The sequence below is a fragment of the Epithele typhae genome, assembly GCF_022376455.1.
Source record: "Epithele typhae strain CBS 203.58 chromosome Unknown BXZ73scaffold_59, whole genome shotgun sequence".
Taxonomy (NCBI): Eukaryota; Fungi; Basidiomycota; class Agaricomycetes; order Polyporales; family Epitheliaceae; genus Epithele; species Epithele typhae.
In genome coordinates this window covers 13,795-30,443 of record NW_025954250.1, presented here as the reverse complement: position 1 = coordinate 30,443, position 16,649 = coordinate 13,795, and the positions used below count along the sequence as shown (strand labels likewise).

Genomic DNA, 16,649 nt, shown 5'->3' with positions numbered 1-16,649 from the left:
GTCGACGCGGGACTCGGGACGCTGCCGCAGGTCGTGAAGGTGGGACTACGCGGGCTCGGCGTGGGGTACGTCGACGACGGCGCGCAGTTGAGGCTGCGGCGGGGCTAGAAGGGCTGCCTAGGGGAGACTACGACTCTGTACTGCCCTCGACTTCCACTCATCAAGGTAGCTAATCAATCTAGGCTGATGCACGCCCTGTGCACGTACATTATGTTGGGTTGAAGATAACTATATCGCTTGTATCTCAACGTCCTGCAATTGTGAGCACTGAAAGCGCAGTTCCACTTAGCTAATATTCGTCCAGCAATATGGCAGTCTATGGTGACCGTCACTAAGCGCCTTTCGCTTACGTAGGATATCTCCTTTGGGTCGAGCTTTACTTGGCTTGTGATATTCGGCGCCTCTACTCTTGTTCCCAAACCCCATCTTGTTTTGAGATGCTCAGGTGGATGGACGTAAATCACCTTGCAGAAGTGTACGATAAGGATCAGGGCTAGGTGAGATTGTTGTACAATTCTCCTCTGGCCGATGCTGACCGTGGCACCCAGTCCGCAGACGACAGTGGACTCACGGATCAATCGATCATGGATGACCTTCCCCAGGACATCTTCCTCCTCGTCTGCCGCATTCTGGTCCCCATCCCGCTGCTGAGTACAGAACAAGATGTTAATGGTGAAGAATACAAATCGGAGTATCTGCGACCCCTTCTGCGCCTCACCCATGTCTGTCGGTCGTGGCGACGGACCCTCATCGATGCTCAATCAATGTGGTCCTACTTGATTCTCAAACCAACTGACAATGTCTGCAACAACATCTCCTCCGTCCTTTTGGAACGCTCAGGAGAATCTCCTCTCACCATTGTCATCGTCACCAACGACGTCGACGATGTTTACAGGACGATATCGGCACAGGGGAGGCGACTGTGCCACTTTCAAATCCGCATGCTTGGTCCATCCCCGGGTCACTACTCGTTGCTTTCCCCCTATGCTACACCTCTCCTCGAGGCACTCTCCATCAAGTATGAGGCAGACGCTCCGGCCGGGACAGAATACCGCAACGCATCCTCGACCCGGATGTTCCACAACGGCCGCTCGTCTCTCCGTGCCCTTGAACTCTGGCCCGTGCAGTACGCACTGCCGCTCGACTCCTTCCCCCTTCTCACACATCTTTTCCTTTCCTTCGATTCCGTCAACATCGAGAACAGCAACCTCTTCGAAGACGTCCTCAGTCTGCTGTCGCGCACACCCTTGCTGCGGTTCTTTAATCTGCGCGACATCCAATGCGACGGCAAATCCCTACCCGCATCGGAAGACAATCCGCCAGCTATGGTCGAACTGTCGCGCTTGAATAGCATGTCAGTATCGCAAACCAACTGGGAGTTCATCGGGAACCTCCTCCGTCGCCTCATTCTCCCCCGCGAGTTCCACATATATTTCACCGACCCGCCGTCGGAAGGCACATTCAACGATTGGAAGAACAGCGCGTCGAAAACCGTGAACCTTTTGTGCCGGACGGCAATCCCATCCCTCGAGCGTCTCAAGATCTGTCAGTCGGATCAAGTCACCATCACAGCCGAGGGTCCCCTCTCGCAGGCTCCACTCCCTCGTGCGCGCGGTCGTCTCGCGCTCTCTACAGGACCCCCCGTACAGGAGCCTCGCCATCGCCGCGCCGGTGCCGTCTCATGGCTCGCGTCCCTTCCCGCACACATCCCATTCTCGTCGATCCGGGTCCTGCACCTCGACGTCGAGAACATCCTCATCCTCCTCCTACCCCCACTGCTCGCGCATACCCCCGCGCTGACCACCCTCATCTTCCTCTTCTGCGCACACCTCGGCATGATCAAGACGGACGACCTCGCGGCACTCGACTCGCTCGCCGCCGCCCTCCTCAGCCCCACCGCCGACGGCGCCTTCCCGTGCCCGCAGCTCGCCACGCTCGGCTCGTGGATCTGGCTCCCGGAGCGCGTCGCGGACCAGGGCTTCGCAAGAAACATGCAACGCGCTCGCGTCGACGTCATGTTCACCAAGTTCACCGCGCTCGCGACGGGCCGCGCGCGCCTCGGCTGGCCGCTGCGCACGCTGCTCCTCGCGCCCACCACCCTCCAGGCTGAGCGGCCCCGGCGCGCGGCGGCGCGCGAGGACGGCGACGGGCGGCCCGGGAAGGCTGCGCTCGACGCCATGGTCGACGTGGGGATCGAGACGCTCCGGGGCGTCGTGGAGGAGGTCGTGTGGGCGCCGGACGTGGAGGGGCACGTGGAGCTGGACCGGCTGTTCGCGGCGGACACGGCGGCGGCGGATGAGGAGGACTTGGGGCGCGCGGAGCGGTATTGGAGGATCCCGTGGGGTCCTGGCGCGTGACGCCGAGACGACCGAGGCGTGGGCGCCCGGAGCGATGCTGCGAGGCGGACGGGGCGTGAGTACAGTCAAACCCCTCGTAGTGCATATATACCTGTGATAGTGCATACCCCCACATAGTGCATACCTTTGGCCTCTTCCCGAGTTGGTATAGGGGCATAACGCATACCCCCCCGCATACCGCATACTGCATACCTCGGCCGGTCAGTATTAGCACCCCACATGTATGCCTTGCATGCCGCCCAAATGCGGAATAACTTTCCCATGTGCCCTCCATGCCCGACTGCTAGCAGCCTGGAATAGCCACACAAACCGTCGGGACTGGCCGGGGCTCACGCACGACTTGATCCCACCCCCGGCCACCTCTCCCTGCCTCCGCAATGCTCCCTATATCCCTCTCGCCCTCCTCTAATCCGGCCTTGCTGTCCTCGAGAAGTGGATGAAAGAGCGCCAAACGGCCCTTCAAGCTTCTCTTCAGGCTGGGGAAATCATCTCGCAGTCATTGATTACTTCACTCGTATGTAGGCTATGTAGGGGGGGCGAGGTCAGATAACAAACGGGAGGAATGTGCGCACGAGGAATGCGCGCGTGAGGATTAATGCGCGCGCCAGCAGCCAAAAGGGCGCCCTGCAGAAGGGCGTCAATGGGTCTCCCACGATGAGCGCTTCTCTCATACTGCATACCCCCACATAACGCATACCTCGGGGGCCTTCCCGAGGGGTATGCACTATGAGGGGTTTGACTGTACTTGAGTGTTACATACCGGGGGTGAGCCGGGAATTGACGTTGCCTCCGGACGAACTCGCGCGGAACGCGGAACTGTGCGCGCGCGAGGCTCAATAACAGAGGTTGAACTGTGGCACTCTCTGGGATGGAGGTGGATCGCTTCGTTCGAAGGATGCGACGGAGATGGCCTCGTGTTCGCTTTCGTGCACTTCGGGGCGCCGGGGTTGCCATGATGATGCGCTCTGTGCTCCTCCGACGTGGGGCGGACCCGCACAAACCGCAACGTCGATATCTTGGCGTGCCGTCCTCCACCTTGTCAGGTGATGGATCCTGTGTTCGCGCGCTGGCCGCGCGCGCGGATCCGAGAGAGTCCGGCTTGCTCGCGGCGTCGCTTCGCGGTGAGCGCGCGATGGAACCGGTGGATTCGAGGCTTCTGTTCGCCGGTAAGTTTCATATACCCCGGGGCGGAGGTGCACGGTTTGTAGCCGGACCGCGTGCAGGAGCAAACCGTCCAACTTGCGCTTTTGCGCGCACCATCACCACGAGGTCGAGCAATGCATCCGGAGCGGCGTCAACGGAGGGGTTCCATGACGAGCTTTACAAGCGCAATTGTGACAAGATGTGGCTGAGGGCGGTACAGTCAGCATGGAAGGCGACGCAGTTAGTGAGACCACAAAACGGGCAGCGGCGGTGTCGGACAGGTAGAACATGGGCCGCATCCACAGCATGCTTCTCGCTCTGTGGTCCATATCTTGTGCAGTCTCTTGGGTGAACTCATCCGGGCAGGAGGGAAGAAGCAAGCGCAGTTGGCGCCTGGCCCCGTGGCGCCGACAGAAGCGGGGCGCGGCCGCGCGCGGTGGCTCTGCCTTCTCCGTCAAAGTCCTGCCACAACCATCGTGGCCACACCATCCGCCGCGGGCCGTCCTCCTCGCCATCGCTTCCTCGAGCTCCAAGTACAATTGGGTCACGCAACATCGCGAGCCTGCGAACGTGGATCGTCGAGTCGGACGTGGCAAGAGACGGGTGATGTTACGGCCACATTCCTCCGGACGACTCGGAAATACTGCTGAAGCGGCACAGGTCGCTTGCCCATCCTCGATCCTCTCTGCGTCCCCGGCGAGGCGCGGCTTTGTCGATGGCGGCGACGTTCCCACAGCTGGCAGATTCGCCCCGCCGTTCGCGGACCTATCGCGCCCCATTCTCTGACCGTCCCTCTTCCCGCCCCCCGCCTGCGCCCCGCCGCGCTGAAATGCAACGCTCGAGGACTCGAATCCGGCAAGGCGCTGCCCGTCCAATGCCAATCCCCAGCCGCCTGCCCCGACCCATCGCCGGACGTCTCTCCGGATCGCCCTCGGCTCGTTCCATGACGTCCTCGCCGCGGTCGCTGGACGCAGTCCGGCGCACAGCTCGCGCCCAGATAAAATCCCCGCATTTTCTACCACCGCGCCCCGCTCTCCCTCCTCTCCACCCCCCTCCCCCAACTAGACGCCGCCCGCCATGACCGACATCGAGAAGGTCGACATCAACGAGTATACCGGGCCCAGACAGTCTTCCGCGACACTCTCCGACACCGCGGTGGACGCACAGAGCACACAAGCCCACTCCGTCTTCTCCCCTTTCCCGGACGGTGGTCTACCGGCGTGGCTCACTGTCCTCGGCGCTTTCCTCGCCTTGTTCTGCTCCTTCGGCCAGCTCAACTCCTTCGGTACCTTCCAAGCGTTTTACGCAGACCACCAGCTCCAGCACCTGCCCGCCTCCACCATCTCATGGATCGGATCTCTGCAGCTATGGGTCTTCTTCTTCTCCGTATGTGCCTGGCATGCATGACTCGTGTGCCCGTGACGCTCATTCATCTCAAGGGCGGGTTTGTTGGACGTCTATTTGATGCGTTCGGCCCACGGCCAATCATGGTCGTCGGAACTCTCATTCTCGTCTTCGGCACAATGATGACCAGCCTGTCCAGCCAATACTACCAGTTCATCCTCGCACAAGGTATCCTCGTTGGAGTCGGCATTGGGGCTGTGTGAGCAATTTGATGTCCACCGCTCGTGTCCGACGCGTACTGACACGGGCTGTCCCGCAGTTTCTATCCCAGCCTGGCAGCTATCCCCACATACTTTCAGAAGTATCGGAGCACCGCGCTCGGGATCGCCCTCGCAGGCTCCGGCGTGGGTGGAGTCGTGTGGCCAATCATGTACCAACAGCTCTTCATTCACGTCGGGTTCGCGTGGACCGTGCGGATCACCGGCTTCGCCACGCTCGCGCTATGTGGAATCGCCCTCGCGATGGTGTCGAGCAATCTGTCCAAGAAACCCAAAGCCCAGCGCGAGAGCGCACCAATATTGGACTTGAAGATCTTCCGCGACTTCACGTTCATGCTCATTGTCGTCGGGAGCATCCTCGTATGCCTCGGTACGCGTCTCCTTGCTAGACTACGCTTCGTTGACTCGCACTCACTCGACGCGCGCCCTGCAGGTCTCTTCATCCCCTTCTTCTACATCATCGACTATTCCACCGCCCACGGCGTCGCGCCACAGACGGCCTTCTACGTGCTCTCCGTCATGAACGCAGGCGGGATCCTCGGACGCCTCGTGCCGCCCGTGCTCTCCGACACCCTCGGCCGCTTCAACATCATAATCCCCTGCGCCCTGTTCACGGGGCTGTCGATGCTCCTGTTCTGGCCCTTCGCGACGAGCCTGGTGTCGATCATGCTGTTCGCGGCGGTGTACGGCTTCTTCAGCGGGGGGTTCAACGCGCTGGTCATCCCCGTCGTCGCCCAGATCTCGGACATTCGCGAGATCGGGACGCGCATCGGCGTGCTGTATTCTATCATCTCCGTCCCGTGCGTAGTCCCCTCTCCGCTTCGGTCGTTCGAGGCTGACCTGGACTCTCGCGTGCGTTGCAGAGCGTTGTGCGGAGGCCCTGCCGCGGGCGCGATCCTCAAGGCGAACGGGGGCAGTTTCCTCGGGATGATGATCCTCGGGGGGTCGGCCGTCGTCGGCGGCTCGCTCTTCCTCCTCTGGGCGCGCACGACGCTCAGCCGCCAGCTCTCCGCGCGTATATAGCGTGGCACCCGTCCGCGTTTTCTATTTTTCCCTCTCTTCCGTTCTCGTTGCCCTCTCTTCCGTTCTCGTTGCCCTCTCTTCCGTTCTCGTTGCCCTCTCTTCCGTTCTCGTTCCATGTCCTTCCTCGCGCCCCTCACGCTCTGTCGAATCCGCCCGTGTAAGCTGCTCTCTCCGCTGTCGTTTCGCTCTCACCCGTACGCCCATACCCCCGCAGTGTATCCGTATCATTATTTGTAAATTACCTCCCCCTCACGCTCCCCTCGGCCCCGTACGAATCCCCATCTCTCCTCGTGTTGTAGACTGCTGTGCCATCGCACCATATTCCACAAACCCTGTGCTATCCTCTTTATAATGCCGCTTACGAGCTCGCGCTGTCGCTTTCACGTACGCGCGTCGCACACTTCATTCACTCATGATATAATGACATGACACCCTCCCAGAACCTCTCGCCGCGCGCGTGGTCCGAGCGCGAAGCGCACAGGACGCGCGCGTGGATCCGCACGCCGTCAACCGCACGGTCCACAAGGGCTTTTCACTGCCGCATATGACGGTCGGAAGGCCGACGTGGGGGGACGGGCGAACGGCGGTACCGGTGGACCTCGCACATCTCGCGGGCGAGTGAGCCAGAAGAACGAGGCAGACGTTCGATTTCGACAAACGGCGTCGACACGTACGTGCCCCTAGGCGGCTTTAATACCTATCGACGTGACCAAACTCGCCCATGATACCGTCGGCATACCAGTATTCTCCGATCCCGTCCAAGTCCTCCAAAAGCCACGGCTCCCCGAGGGGCGGATACCAGTTACGTTCGTCCCACGGCCCGTGTGTTTTCATCCACCGCGGACGGCCTGCACCGTCCCGCCTGCCCGTGCGATTCATCGGGTCCAACGGCGGGAAGTCGCTCCGCATGATATGCACCTTCGCCGCATCGAAGCACACGAACTCCGCAGAGATCATGACCGGACGGCCTCCGTCCTACGAAGCACCGCGCGACCGTCGAGCAGACTCCGCCATCCCCTGTTGAGCTCAGGCCGATCACAGCGCCTGCGCTGCCCGAAGTCGATCACGACGGCGCGGAGTGCAAGGCACAGCGCGGGCGAGGACGCGGCGAGGGCGTCGAGGAGCAGCGCCAGGACGACGGAGAACACACGGGGTTCGATGTCCACCGTCTCGTACGCCTCGCTGAAGTCGACCACCAGCGTCTCCAAGAGGGGCATGTGCTCCAACAGCCGCACGAAGGTCGAGCCGTCGTCCTGGAGTCGGTCCGACTCATCACCCTCGAAGCGGACGTGGAACTCGGTGAGAGCCGGGAAGAGGGGCGGGTGTGCGGGGTCGTGGCCTATCACCGGGATCGGCGCCGAGTCGACGTCCGTGTCCGCGTTCTCCTGCGTGGCGTACAGTCTTCCACGCGGTCGCATGGATTCCGATGTATCCGAGGGGCCGTCGATGAAGATCTCGTTGTAATCCCAGCGGAAGAAGGCACAAATCCGTGTGGCGCCCTGGAGGAGAGGACGTATATGTTCGGTAACAGGGTGTATGTTGCGAGAAGTGGGTTCTATGATGTGAACGTGTGCGCGAGTGGGAACGAGAGGTGTTGAAACAGGTGGCGTACAAAGTCCCACTCACACTCGGAGAGCTGAGGATGCGTAGATCTTCCAGCACCGTACCACCCTGTACGTGTTCTGGTGCTTCGTCGGCGGTATGGAGCATCGAGGATAAGAACAGATACACGATTTTTGGTGAGGAGGCGATCAGCTGCAAGAGTCTTGAAGGCGTGGGCCCGAAGCCGAATTTGATGTGAACATGAGTGAGTTGGGGTAGGGGTCTGGAGAGTGGTATGTTCATGTGAGCGAGGGCAAGGGCGCGTAGTTGTGATCCCGTGTTTCCGATGAAGTCGTCGTCGGTGAGGATGTAAGGCTTATTTTCGCCGTAAATTGGCGACTGCAAGGTGAGACTTTTGAGAAGAGGCGCTCTAGAGGAACAGGGTGTCAAAGCAAACTTGTATTATCTTTCTTCCGCCGCTCTCCGCATCGACTCGGAGGTTGACTATTCGAGCTTTAACTTGAGCATCAATCATCCTCAGGCTTGCACTGTCAGGTATGACGAGTAGAGACACTGGGGAGGAGCTGGAGCGTTCGACGCAGTGTCGAAACCACTCATTCGAGGAATTTGAATGGAGGAAGGACCAGAAATGGGAAGCGGTCTGTATCGTTTGATGCCACGCCCGACAGACACGTGAGAGTCCGAGCAGTGTCTTCATACGAGACCAGTTCTGAGACCTGACTTCTTCGCCGACCAACATTGTAGATCCATATGCTTCGCGAAGAGATTTTTCGAATGGAAGGAGAGCGAGCTCGCATATGCTGAGGAACAGTTCTTCCGGGAGTTGGTTGATCTTCGCTCGTGAGTTCACCTCGGCGAGTATAGGTCCGGACACGTGTGAGTGGAGTGTGCACAGCTACCGTTCCAGGTAAATTTAAGCACATCACGAGTACAGAAGGACACCACTGACGTCTGCAATGCTGGCAATAATCGCATCAGTCTCCTCTGGACTTTACCACACTGTCTGCGAGCGCTCACCTCAATGTGGACAGGTCAATTGAGGTGTGTAGTTCCGGTATCGTCTCGTAACGCTCTGAAGAGGCGACTCCATGACGAATGAGGTGAGGAGAAGAGGCACCGTGGTGATCGTGGTGAGCGACAAAGGAGTCCGAGTGGCCACACGTCGCCGTCCACAACGTCTATCTTATCTTATCTAGCTACCCATGTTCACATCGGTGCGATCGACGACACCTGCCTGGCTGTTCGCCAACTCCCACTTGGTACAAACTCACTATTCACAAGCCGGTTTTTTGGGCGGTCGAGAGGACCATCGACGGCGAAAGAGAGCGATTTCATGCACATCGCGGTGGGGAATCTCGCAGAGTTGTACCGTTTCCGATCCGAAACAATGAGGGTTTGCAGGGAGACTTGGGGAAGCGCATCAGGGGAGTTTGAGAGTCGACGGGCGTAATCGTTGTTCGCGCGGATGATGTATAAAGAGAAGGGCCAGGTGATACGGCAATGAGCAATAAGTACGGAAATCGGTTGGATTGCGAATCTGCGACGCATCAATTGCACGCCCGGGCGATCCATTGCACGCTGCGTGCGATATATGTTTTGGTCTGTGGATGGGTAAGAAACTCGAATAAGCTTGCGGCGCATGCACTTGTAGACTTCCAAAGCAGAGCAGTCAATGGCTCTCCCCGGTGAACCGCTAGTATGGGGCCGGGGTTGTGCATAATCTAGGGGGTTACGTAATGCAATCACCGCCCTCGTCGCTGTATGCTTCCACGGCAGCACGCACTGCGCACCCTGACACGGTGCTAAAGCATGACCTTTGTCCCAACCACCGTTTGGAAATGGCTCGTAAGTACTAGGCCGTCGGGATGTTGAGGCCAACACCGATGAAAGCGGTTGGATGTCTTGCGACCATCGGCATACAATGGCAAGCACGGCCGGCACAAACGCGTAGTAGAATTACACGAACGCCGAAGCATTGCATTGCGCGAAGACGACTAATCACATCATGACCAGTGCGACAGTGGAGACCGCAGTGCCCGCAAGAACGGCGTACCCAGTCGAGTACGCGCCCTTGACTGTCATGACTGTCCCCCGAAAAGGTGCATGAGGAACGGAGTACATGTACGCCAGAAGACAAGGAGGACTCACACTTGTTCATGTCCCACGCCAAGTGCCTGATACCGTTCAGGGAGTGGAATGCGAAGGGCGCAGCGAGGATCGTCTTGCCCGCGATCTTGACGGCCTCGGGCATGCTGCCGACGAACTCGATGACGTGCGCGGAGTCGAAGGTGCCGGGCGCGACGAGGTAGGCGAGCGAGAAGCCATACAATACTGCCCGCCCGCGTTCAGCGCCGTGGTACGGTAGAAGAACTTGAAAGCTGTTACTCACGGACGCTGAGACCGACGCCGGTCCCTCGGTTGACGATGGACGCGACCCATGTGAGCTGGGGCTGGTAGATGGTGAAATGGGGGCTCGATGGGCGGAGGAGGCGTTGCTTGTTCAGGATCTCCTGGGCAGCGGAGGGGGGAAGGGACTCGGTCTGGATGGTGCTGGCGGTCGAGAGCATGAATGAGCACGAGAAAGTCGGCGCATATAGGCAGCCAGGGACTCACCGGCGGGCAACAATGTTGCGGAGGGCGACTAGAGGGGCGTGAGCGTGACGCAGAGCAAGAACGCACCATTTCTAGGCCTGAGAGCCGCCTGCCTGAGGGCGGGACCAAGACCGACGGCGCGGGCGGAGAGCATGGTGGGCGAAGGGGAGAAGGAGGCGTGCTCGTCGAGCTTGTCGACGCGCGCGTTGTCGACGCTCGGACTCGGACGCCCATCGGCCGCGCCGTGATTGGCTGCCGTGCATGTGATTCGCCCCTCATTTGGGCCCCGACAGCGCCGTCTACCTCCGAGTCCGCAGCGGACCCCTCGCGATGGCGCACGTCTGGCACAAGTTTTACACATAACTGCACTGATAGATGGGTTGTATGCGGGTATATATCGGGGGGTACAACTACAGAGCATCTCGCATACCACCCCCGCCTTAGATTACCATCAACCAAGCTAGGAATCGCTCTAGGAACCCAGTAGGCTCGTACTCTTGCGGCTGTGGAGGAACATGCCCGCGGAAGAAGGTCATCTTATCCAATGGCATCATCTCCGTCTGCTTGATGAGCTTGTACCCGAATGTAAGTAGAACAAAGATTAGCTAGCCAAAGAGTCATGAGCCGGTAACCATCACAGCGTGAGACGTACCAGTAGGATATACGACGAAAGGAACACTGAGACGGGTTGAGATATCTTCTGGCTAGCGTCGTACGGACTGCTGTCAGAAAGTGTTTCCGCGACCTTCCATCCGTTGTGCACGAAAACAGACCTGCGAGCCAGTGAGTGGCATGGTCCAATAAGACCCTGCAGTCGCGCTAACATACCAGCCACTCGTGAAGAGAACGAGTATGCACATCCCGAAAGCGTACCACGCGAGCTAGGAGCGGCCAAATAAGTGTACGTCAGCACCCTCCGCCTGAGGCGAACGCGAACGCGAAGGGGCTCACGTATGGCCGCCCCCACCAACCTTTAGCACCTCCATCATGTTCCCCCTCCGTGCTCTCCTCGTCCGTCCCCATCTCCGACATATACTCCCACCACGCCGTCTCGGGCAACATCATCAAGATGCACACCCGCGTCCGTAGCGTGAGAAGCACATCAACATGTCCACCTCGACAGTACAGGGTCAGATCGCGCCCTGAATTCCTAGACCTGCGCCGAAGATACGCATGCCCAACCAGAACACATGATAAACCAGCACTGCACATAGCCCAGAGGACAGCCCAGTCAAAGGCTTCACCGAGCCCGTCGGACGTCAGCATTAGTGCTGCTTCAAGGGGGGACGTGGTGCTCTCTCCGTTCGGACTCGAGGATCTAAATGTGCATGCTGGAGTAAGTATTTACCCATCTGTATGCCATGCCGCCAGATCCTGGCCAAGTGTACGCCGAAGTCCATCGGAGGTACTTACGGCGTCGGGGGATCGCGCTCAGTCACTGCTTGGTAGCATCAAGACAACCACGTCCATTGCGCGTTGCCCGAGTACCTAATGGGTGCATTGGTCGGGGAATGGGTGCAGGATGGACACGTTCGAAGAAGACCGCCACAACCCGTGTTCGTTTTCGTGCACTTCGGGGCGCCGGGGGTTGCCAAGATGATGCGCTCTTCGCCCCTCCGAGACGGGGCGGACCCACGGAGAACCGCAGCGTCGACATCGCGCAGGCCGACCCGTGGCGTGCCGTCCTCCACCTTGTCAGGTGATGGATCCCGTGTTCGCGCACTGGGCCACGGATCCGAGTTGTGGTGAAAAGTCCGGCATGCCCGCGGCGTCGCTTCGTGTTGAGCGCACAATCAGACCGGCGCATTTGAGGCTTCCGTGTGTCGCGGTAAGTTTCATATACCCCGGGGCGGGAGGGCACGGTTAGTAGCCGGAGAGCGTGGCCTGCGCGTGGAGCAACACTTGCGCGTTTGCGTGCACCGACAGAGGGATGCCACGACGAGCTTGCAAGCGCGATTGACAAATTGCTGGTGTGGATGGGGGCGGTACAAGCCGTATGCCACCAGGAGGTGACTAAGTTAGCGAGACCAGAGATGTGGGACGAGCAGCGGGCGGTGTTGAGCAGCTAGAACATGGGCCTTATTTCCCTCCGGATGTCTTGCTCTCTGAGCCATGTCTCGTGCAGTGTCTTGAGGGAACTCGTCCTAGGTGGTAAGTATAAAGCAAAGAGCAAGAGCGATTGGCGCCGGGACGTGGCGCCAGGTGAAGCCGGGTGCGGTGAGCGGATCTCAATCTCGGGTGGCTCTGCCTTGGTCACCATCCACACCGTCTCTCGCCCTCGTCAAAGTTTGAGTCAAAGTGACTTCAGCCAGCGTGCGGGCTGTCCTCCTCACCATCGCTTCCTCGACGCGTACTCCAAATTCCAAGCATAATTGACACCCCTCACGCAACATCGCGAGCCTATGAACATGGGCCACCTCGGACGCCGCGGCAAGAGACGGTTCAGCGGTTGGTGATGTTGTGGCCACCTTCCTCCGGACGCGGGAGGTCGCTTGCCCGCGATGCGAGCGTAGCGCCAAGAACCCGCAGAAGCAGGCCGTAAGTGCGTTCCCGGCGAGGCGCGGCTTTTGTCAATGGCTGCGTCGTTCCCACCGGTGGCAGATTGACTGGCTGAGTTCGCCCCGCCGTTCGCGGAGTTGCACCAATCGTCCTCCATTCCTTGACCTTCCCCCTTCCCGCCCCCCACCTGGCGCCCCCCGCCGCGCTGAAATGCAACGCTCTCGGAATGGAATCCGACAAGGCGCTGCCCGTCTAATGCCAATCTCCAGCCGCCCGGCCGCCCCGTCCCTGCCCCGAGTCATCGCCGGTTGTCTCTCCGGATCGCCCTCGGTTCGCTCCATGACGTCCTCTCCGCGGTCGCTGGACGCAGTCCGGCGCACAGCTCGCGCCCAGATAAAATCCCCGCATTTTCTGTCACCGCCCCCGCGCGCCCTCCCTCCTCGTCCCCACAGGCGGTCCTCTCATCTCCGCTCCCCCACCGCTCGCCATGACCGACATCGAGAAGGTCGATATCAACGAGTATACCGGGCCCAGACAGTCTTCCGCGACTCTCTCGGACACCGCGGTGGACGCACAGAGCACACAAGCCCACTCCGTCTCCTCCCCATTCCCGGACGGTGGTCTCCACGCGTGGCTCACTGTCCTCGGCGCCTTCCTCGCTTTGTTCTGCTCCTTCGGCCAGCTCAACTCATTCGGCACATTCCAAGCGGTTTACGAAGACCACCAGCTCCAGCACCTGCCTGCCTCCACGATCTCATGGATCGGCTCTCTGCAGCTATGGGTCTTCTTCTTCTCCGTACGTGCCTGACATGCATGACTCGTGTGTCTGTCGTGCTCATTCATATCAAGGGCGGGTTTGTTGGACGCCTATTTGATGCGTTTGGCCCACGGCCAATCATGATCATCGGAACTCTCATTCTCGTCTTCGGCACGATGATGACGAGCCTGTCCAGCCAATACTACCAGTTCATCCTCGCACAAGGTATCCTCGTCGGAGTCGGCATTGGGGCGGTGTAAGCAGTGCGGTGTCAAGTGCTCACGTCCTCCGGGAACTGACATGTGCCGTTCCTCAGATTCTATCCCGGCTTGGCAGCCATCTCCACGTACTTTCAGAAGTACCGCAGCACCGCGCTCGGGGTCGCCCTCGCAGGCTCCGGCGTGGGCGGAGTCGTGTGGCCGATCATGTACCAACAGCTCTTCGCGCACGTCGGTTTCGCGTGGACCGTGCGCATCACTGGCTTTGCCACACTCGCGCTCTGCGGGATCGCCATCGCGATGGTGTCGAGCAATCTGTCCAAGGCCCCAAGGCTCAGCGCGAGAGCGCACCGATGTTGGACTTGAAGATCTTCCGCGACTTCACCTTCATGCTCGTCATCGTCGGGAGCATCCTCGTCTGCCTCGGTACGCGTCTCGTTACCCCTACACTTCGTCAGCCCGCACTGACTCCGCGCGCGCCCTACAGGCCTCTTCATCCCCTTCTTCTACATCGTCGACTATTCCACCGCCCACGGAGTGGCGCCGCAGACGGCCTTCTATGTGCTCTCCGTCATGAACGCAGGCGGGATCCTCGGACGCCTCGTGCCGCCCGTGCTCTCCGACGCCCTCGGCCGCTTCAACATCATAATCCCCTGCGCCCTGTTCACGGGGCTGTCGATGCTCCTGTTCTGGCCGTTCGCGACGAGCCTGGTCGCGATCATGCTGTTCGCGGCGGTGTACGGCTTCTTCAGCGGGGCGTTCAACGCGCTGGTCATCCCCGTCGTCGCCCAGATCTCGGACATTCGCGAGATCGGCACACGCGTCGGCGTGCTGTATACCATCATCTCCGTCCCGTGCGTAATCCCCTGGCCCTGTCGCTGTGCCTGGTCGCTCGAGGCTGACCTGGACTCGTGCGTTACAGAGCGTTGTGTGGAGGCCCCGCGCGGGCGCGATCCTCAAGGCGAATGGGGGCAGTTTCCTCGGGATGATGATTCTCGGCGGGTCGGCCGTCGTCGGCGGGTCGCTCTTCCTCGTCTGGGCGCGCTTAACGCTCGACCGCCAGCTCTCCGCGCGGGTATAGTGCGGCACCGTCGCGCGTCTCGCTTTGCTCCTTCTATTCTGCGCTCTCTTCCATTCTGGCTGGGCTTTTGTGCCCTGTGTCTCCGTGTCTCTCTTCACGCCCCTTCATGCTCCGTCGAATCTGCCTGTGTAAGCTGCTCTCTTCGCTGTCGTCTCGCTCTCATCCGTGCACGCCCCATATCCCGCAGTGTATCCGTATCTTTATTTGTAATTTACCCCCGCGCACTCCCGCCGCCCCCTCGTACGACCCCCGTGTCTCCTCATGTTGTAGACCGCATGTCTTGTCTCCGTGTAATCATTTTGCACGTCGCCTACGCCATCCTCACTATAATGCCGCTCACGAGTCCGCGCTGTCGCTTGCCACATTTCATCTACATACGTACGCACGTCGCACGCTTCGTTCACTCACGCCGTAATGACATGACACGACGGGAAGGGCCAGATGGTAAACGCCGAAACAGGGCATTCACCAGGCTGAGGCCATGTTCCATGTCACGGTCACGGCCTTTGTCTGGTGTGCGCAACACCAGACAAAGACCAGGAATCATGGTCACACCATGGTCTCAGCCTGGCCTCGATGTAAGGTGATTATATAATAGAGCGTGGAGGGAGGGAGCACCAAATCAGGAGGGAACGAGAACCGCAAAAAGGTAGATTTCTCAGGAGTGTGTTGGGCGCGCGGCGTTAGAGCGTCTGGAGCCGAGACTGACGAAGGCCAGGTTGAGACCATGGTGTGACCATGATTCCTGGTCTTTGTCTGGTGTTGCGCACACCAGACAAAGGCCGTGACCGTGACATGGAACATGGCCTCAGCCTGGTGAAAGTCCTACTCCGGCGCTTCCCATCTGGCCTTTCCCGTCGTGTGACACACTCTCCGAACTTTCCGCACCGCTGCTCCCGCTCGCCGGCCCGCGTCCGGTCCGGGCGCGAAGCGCGACTGTCCTCGGCCGGACGCCGATTCTTTCGCACATACTTACTTACCCGCCGGTCGCACGTCGCCTTCGGTGTCTTCAAGGAGGACGCGCCGAGCCCCGATTCGCGTTCTATCCGTAGACACACGCGGACACCCGCCCACCGTCCGCGCACGGGCGCAGCGTCCCTGACCGGCGACCTGCGCACTCGGGCCCTCTGCATCCGGGGTGTCCGCGCAGGCCGGGGGCGTCAGCGCCAGACCAATTGAATTCATGGAACCCACGCTCGTGTCGCGGACTTATGTACGCCACCAGAGGAACATACGGGAGGTCCCGGTTATGTTATGACGAGCCGCGCTGAAGCGCTGACTCTTGCGCGTGGAACTTCGCGATCGTCCGCTCGAGTCGCTCGAGCCCGCCAGCAGGGCCCTCCTCGTACGGTCGTGCCTGCGCGGTGCATCCAAATACTGGCGCGCGCACACACACTGTACACACAGACGACGTGCGCCACTACGACCATCTGCCAAATACCGCGCCCCGCGGCGGCCACCTTTCGGTTCAGTGCATGCAGATGTCCAGTCGCGAAAGGGCGAACGACTTCCCGTGGCGTGCGCGTGGGACGGACCTGGCTATGGGAGACACAATTGATTGGTGGGCGCGCGCCCCGGTCCTCAGAAGCGTCCACCAGCTTCGATTGTTCAGAGGAAGTCGGATATCTCGAGATGTTGCAGATGCGAATTACAGGCCGGTTTTGGCGTTGAGCGACACGCTGCATTTCGGAGGATCATCCCGGGGCACGGAGCAATGTGGTAGCATTAATATTCGGAGTACAGATGATAGTTCTACACGAGGTCGTGTCTAGGTATATGGGCAAAGAATGGTGC

At 60.0% G+C, this 16,649-nt stretch overlaps 5 protein-coding genes across 5 annotated transcripts; 3 read left to right on the top strand and 2 right to left on the bottom strand.

The window, feature by feature from the left end:
* Positions 1–584: 584 nt before the first annotated feature.
* Positions 585–2,357, top strand: BXZ73DRAFT_104993 (uncharacterized protein; the record flags this gene model as incomplete). Its single annotated transcript, XM_048016090.1, has 1 exon — positions 585–2,357. The coding sequence occupies one exon, from the start codon at positions 585–587 to the stop codon at positions 2,355–2,357; it is 1,773 nt and encodes a 590-aa protein (XP_047874131.1).
* A 2,220-nt stretch (positions 2,358–4,577) lies between these two features.
* BXZ73DRAFT_52633 (MFS general substrate transporter) lies at positions 4,578–6,145 on the top strand (the record flags this gene model as incomplete). The annotated part of the gene is made up of 5 exons (XM_048020847.1): positions 4,578–4,886; positions 4,940–5,103; positions 5,164–5,492; positions 5,556–5,922; positions 5,986–6,145. The coding sequence occupies 5 exons, from the start codon at positions 4,578–4,580 to the stop codon at positions 6,143–6,145; spliced, it is 1,329 nt and encodes a 442-aa protein (XP_047874130.1).
* Positions 6,146–9,706: 3,561 nt separating this feature from the next.
* BXZ73DRAFT_92099 (succinate dehydrogenase cytochrome b560 subunit) lies at positions 9,707–10,454 on the bottom strand (the record flags this gene model as incomplete). Its single annotated transcript, XM_048026241.1, has 5 exons — positions 9,707–9,792; positions 9,857–10,039; positions 10,098–10,258; positions 10,322–10,349; positions 10,388–10,454. The coding sequence occupies 5 exons, from the start codon at positions 10,452–10,454 to the stop codon at positions 9,707–9,709; spliced, it is 525 nt and encodes a 174-aa protein (XP_047874129.1).
* Positions 10,455–10,740: 286 nt separating this feature from the next.
* BXZ73DRAFT_104990 (uncharacterized protein) lies at positions 10,741–11,286 on the bottom strand (the record flags this gene model as incomplete). The annotated part of the gene is made up of 4 exons (XM_048016089.1): positions 10,741–10,905; positions 10,953–11,073; positions 11,129–11,181; positions 11,272–11,286. The coding sequence occupies 4 exons, from the start codon at positions 11,284–11,286 to the stop codon at positions 10,741–10,743; spliced, it is 354 nt and encodes a 117-aa protein (XP_047874128.1).
* Positions 11,287–13,286: 2,000 nt separating this feature from the next.
* On the top strand, positions 13,287–14,855 carry BXZ73DRAFT_104989 (MFS general substrate transporter; the record flags this gene model as incomplete). The annotated part of the gene is made up of 6 exons (XM_048016088.1): positions 13,287–13,595; positions 13,649–13,812; positions 13,873–14,077; positions 14,143–14,200; positions 14,262–14,632; positions 14,697–14,855. The coding sequence occupies 6 exons, from the start codon at positions 13,287–13,289 to the stop codon at positions 14,853–14,855; spliced, it is 1,266 nt and encodes a 421-aa protein (XP_047874127.1).
* Between the last annotated feature and the right edge of the window lie 1,794 nt (positions 14,856–16,649).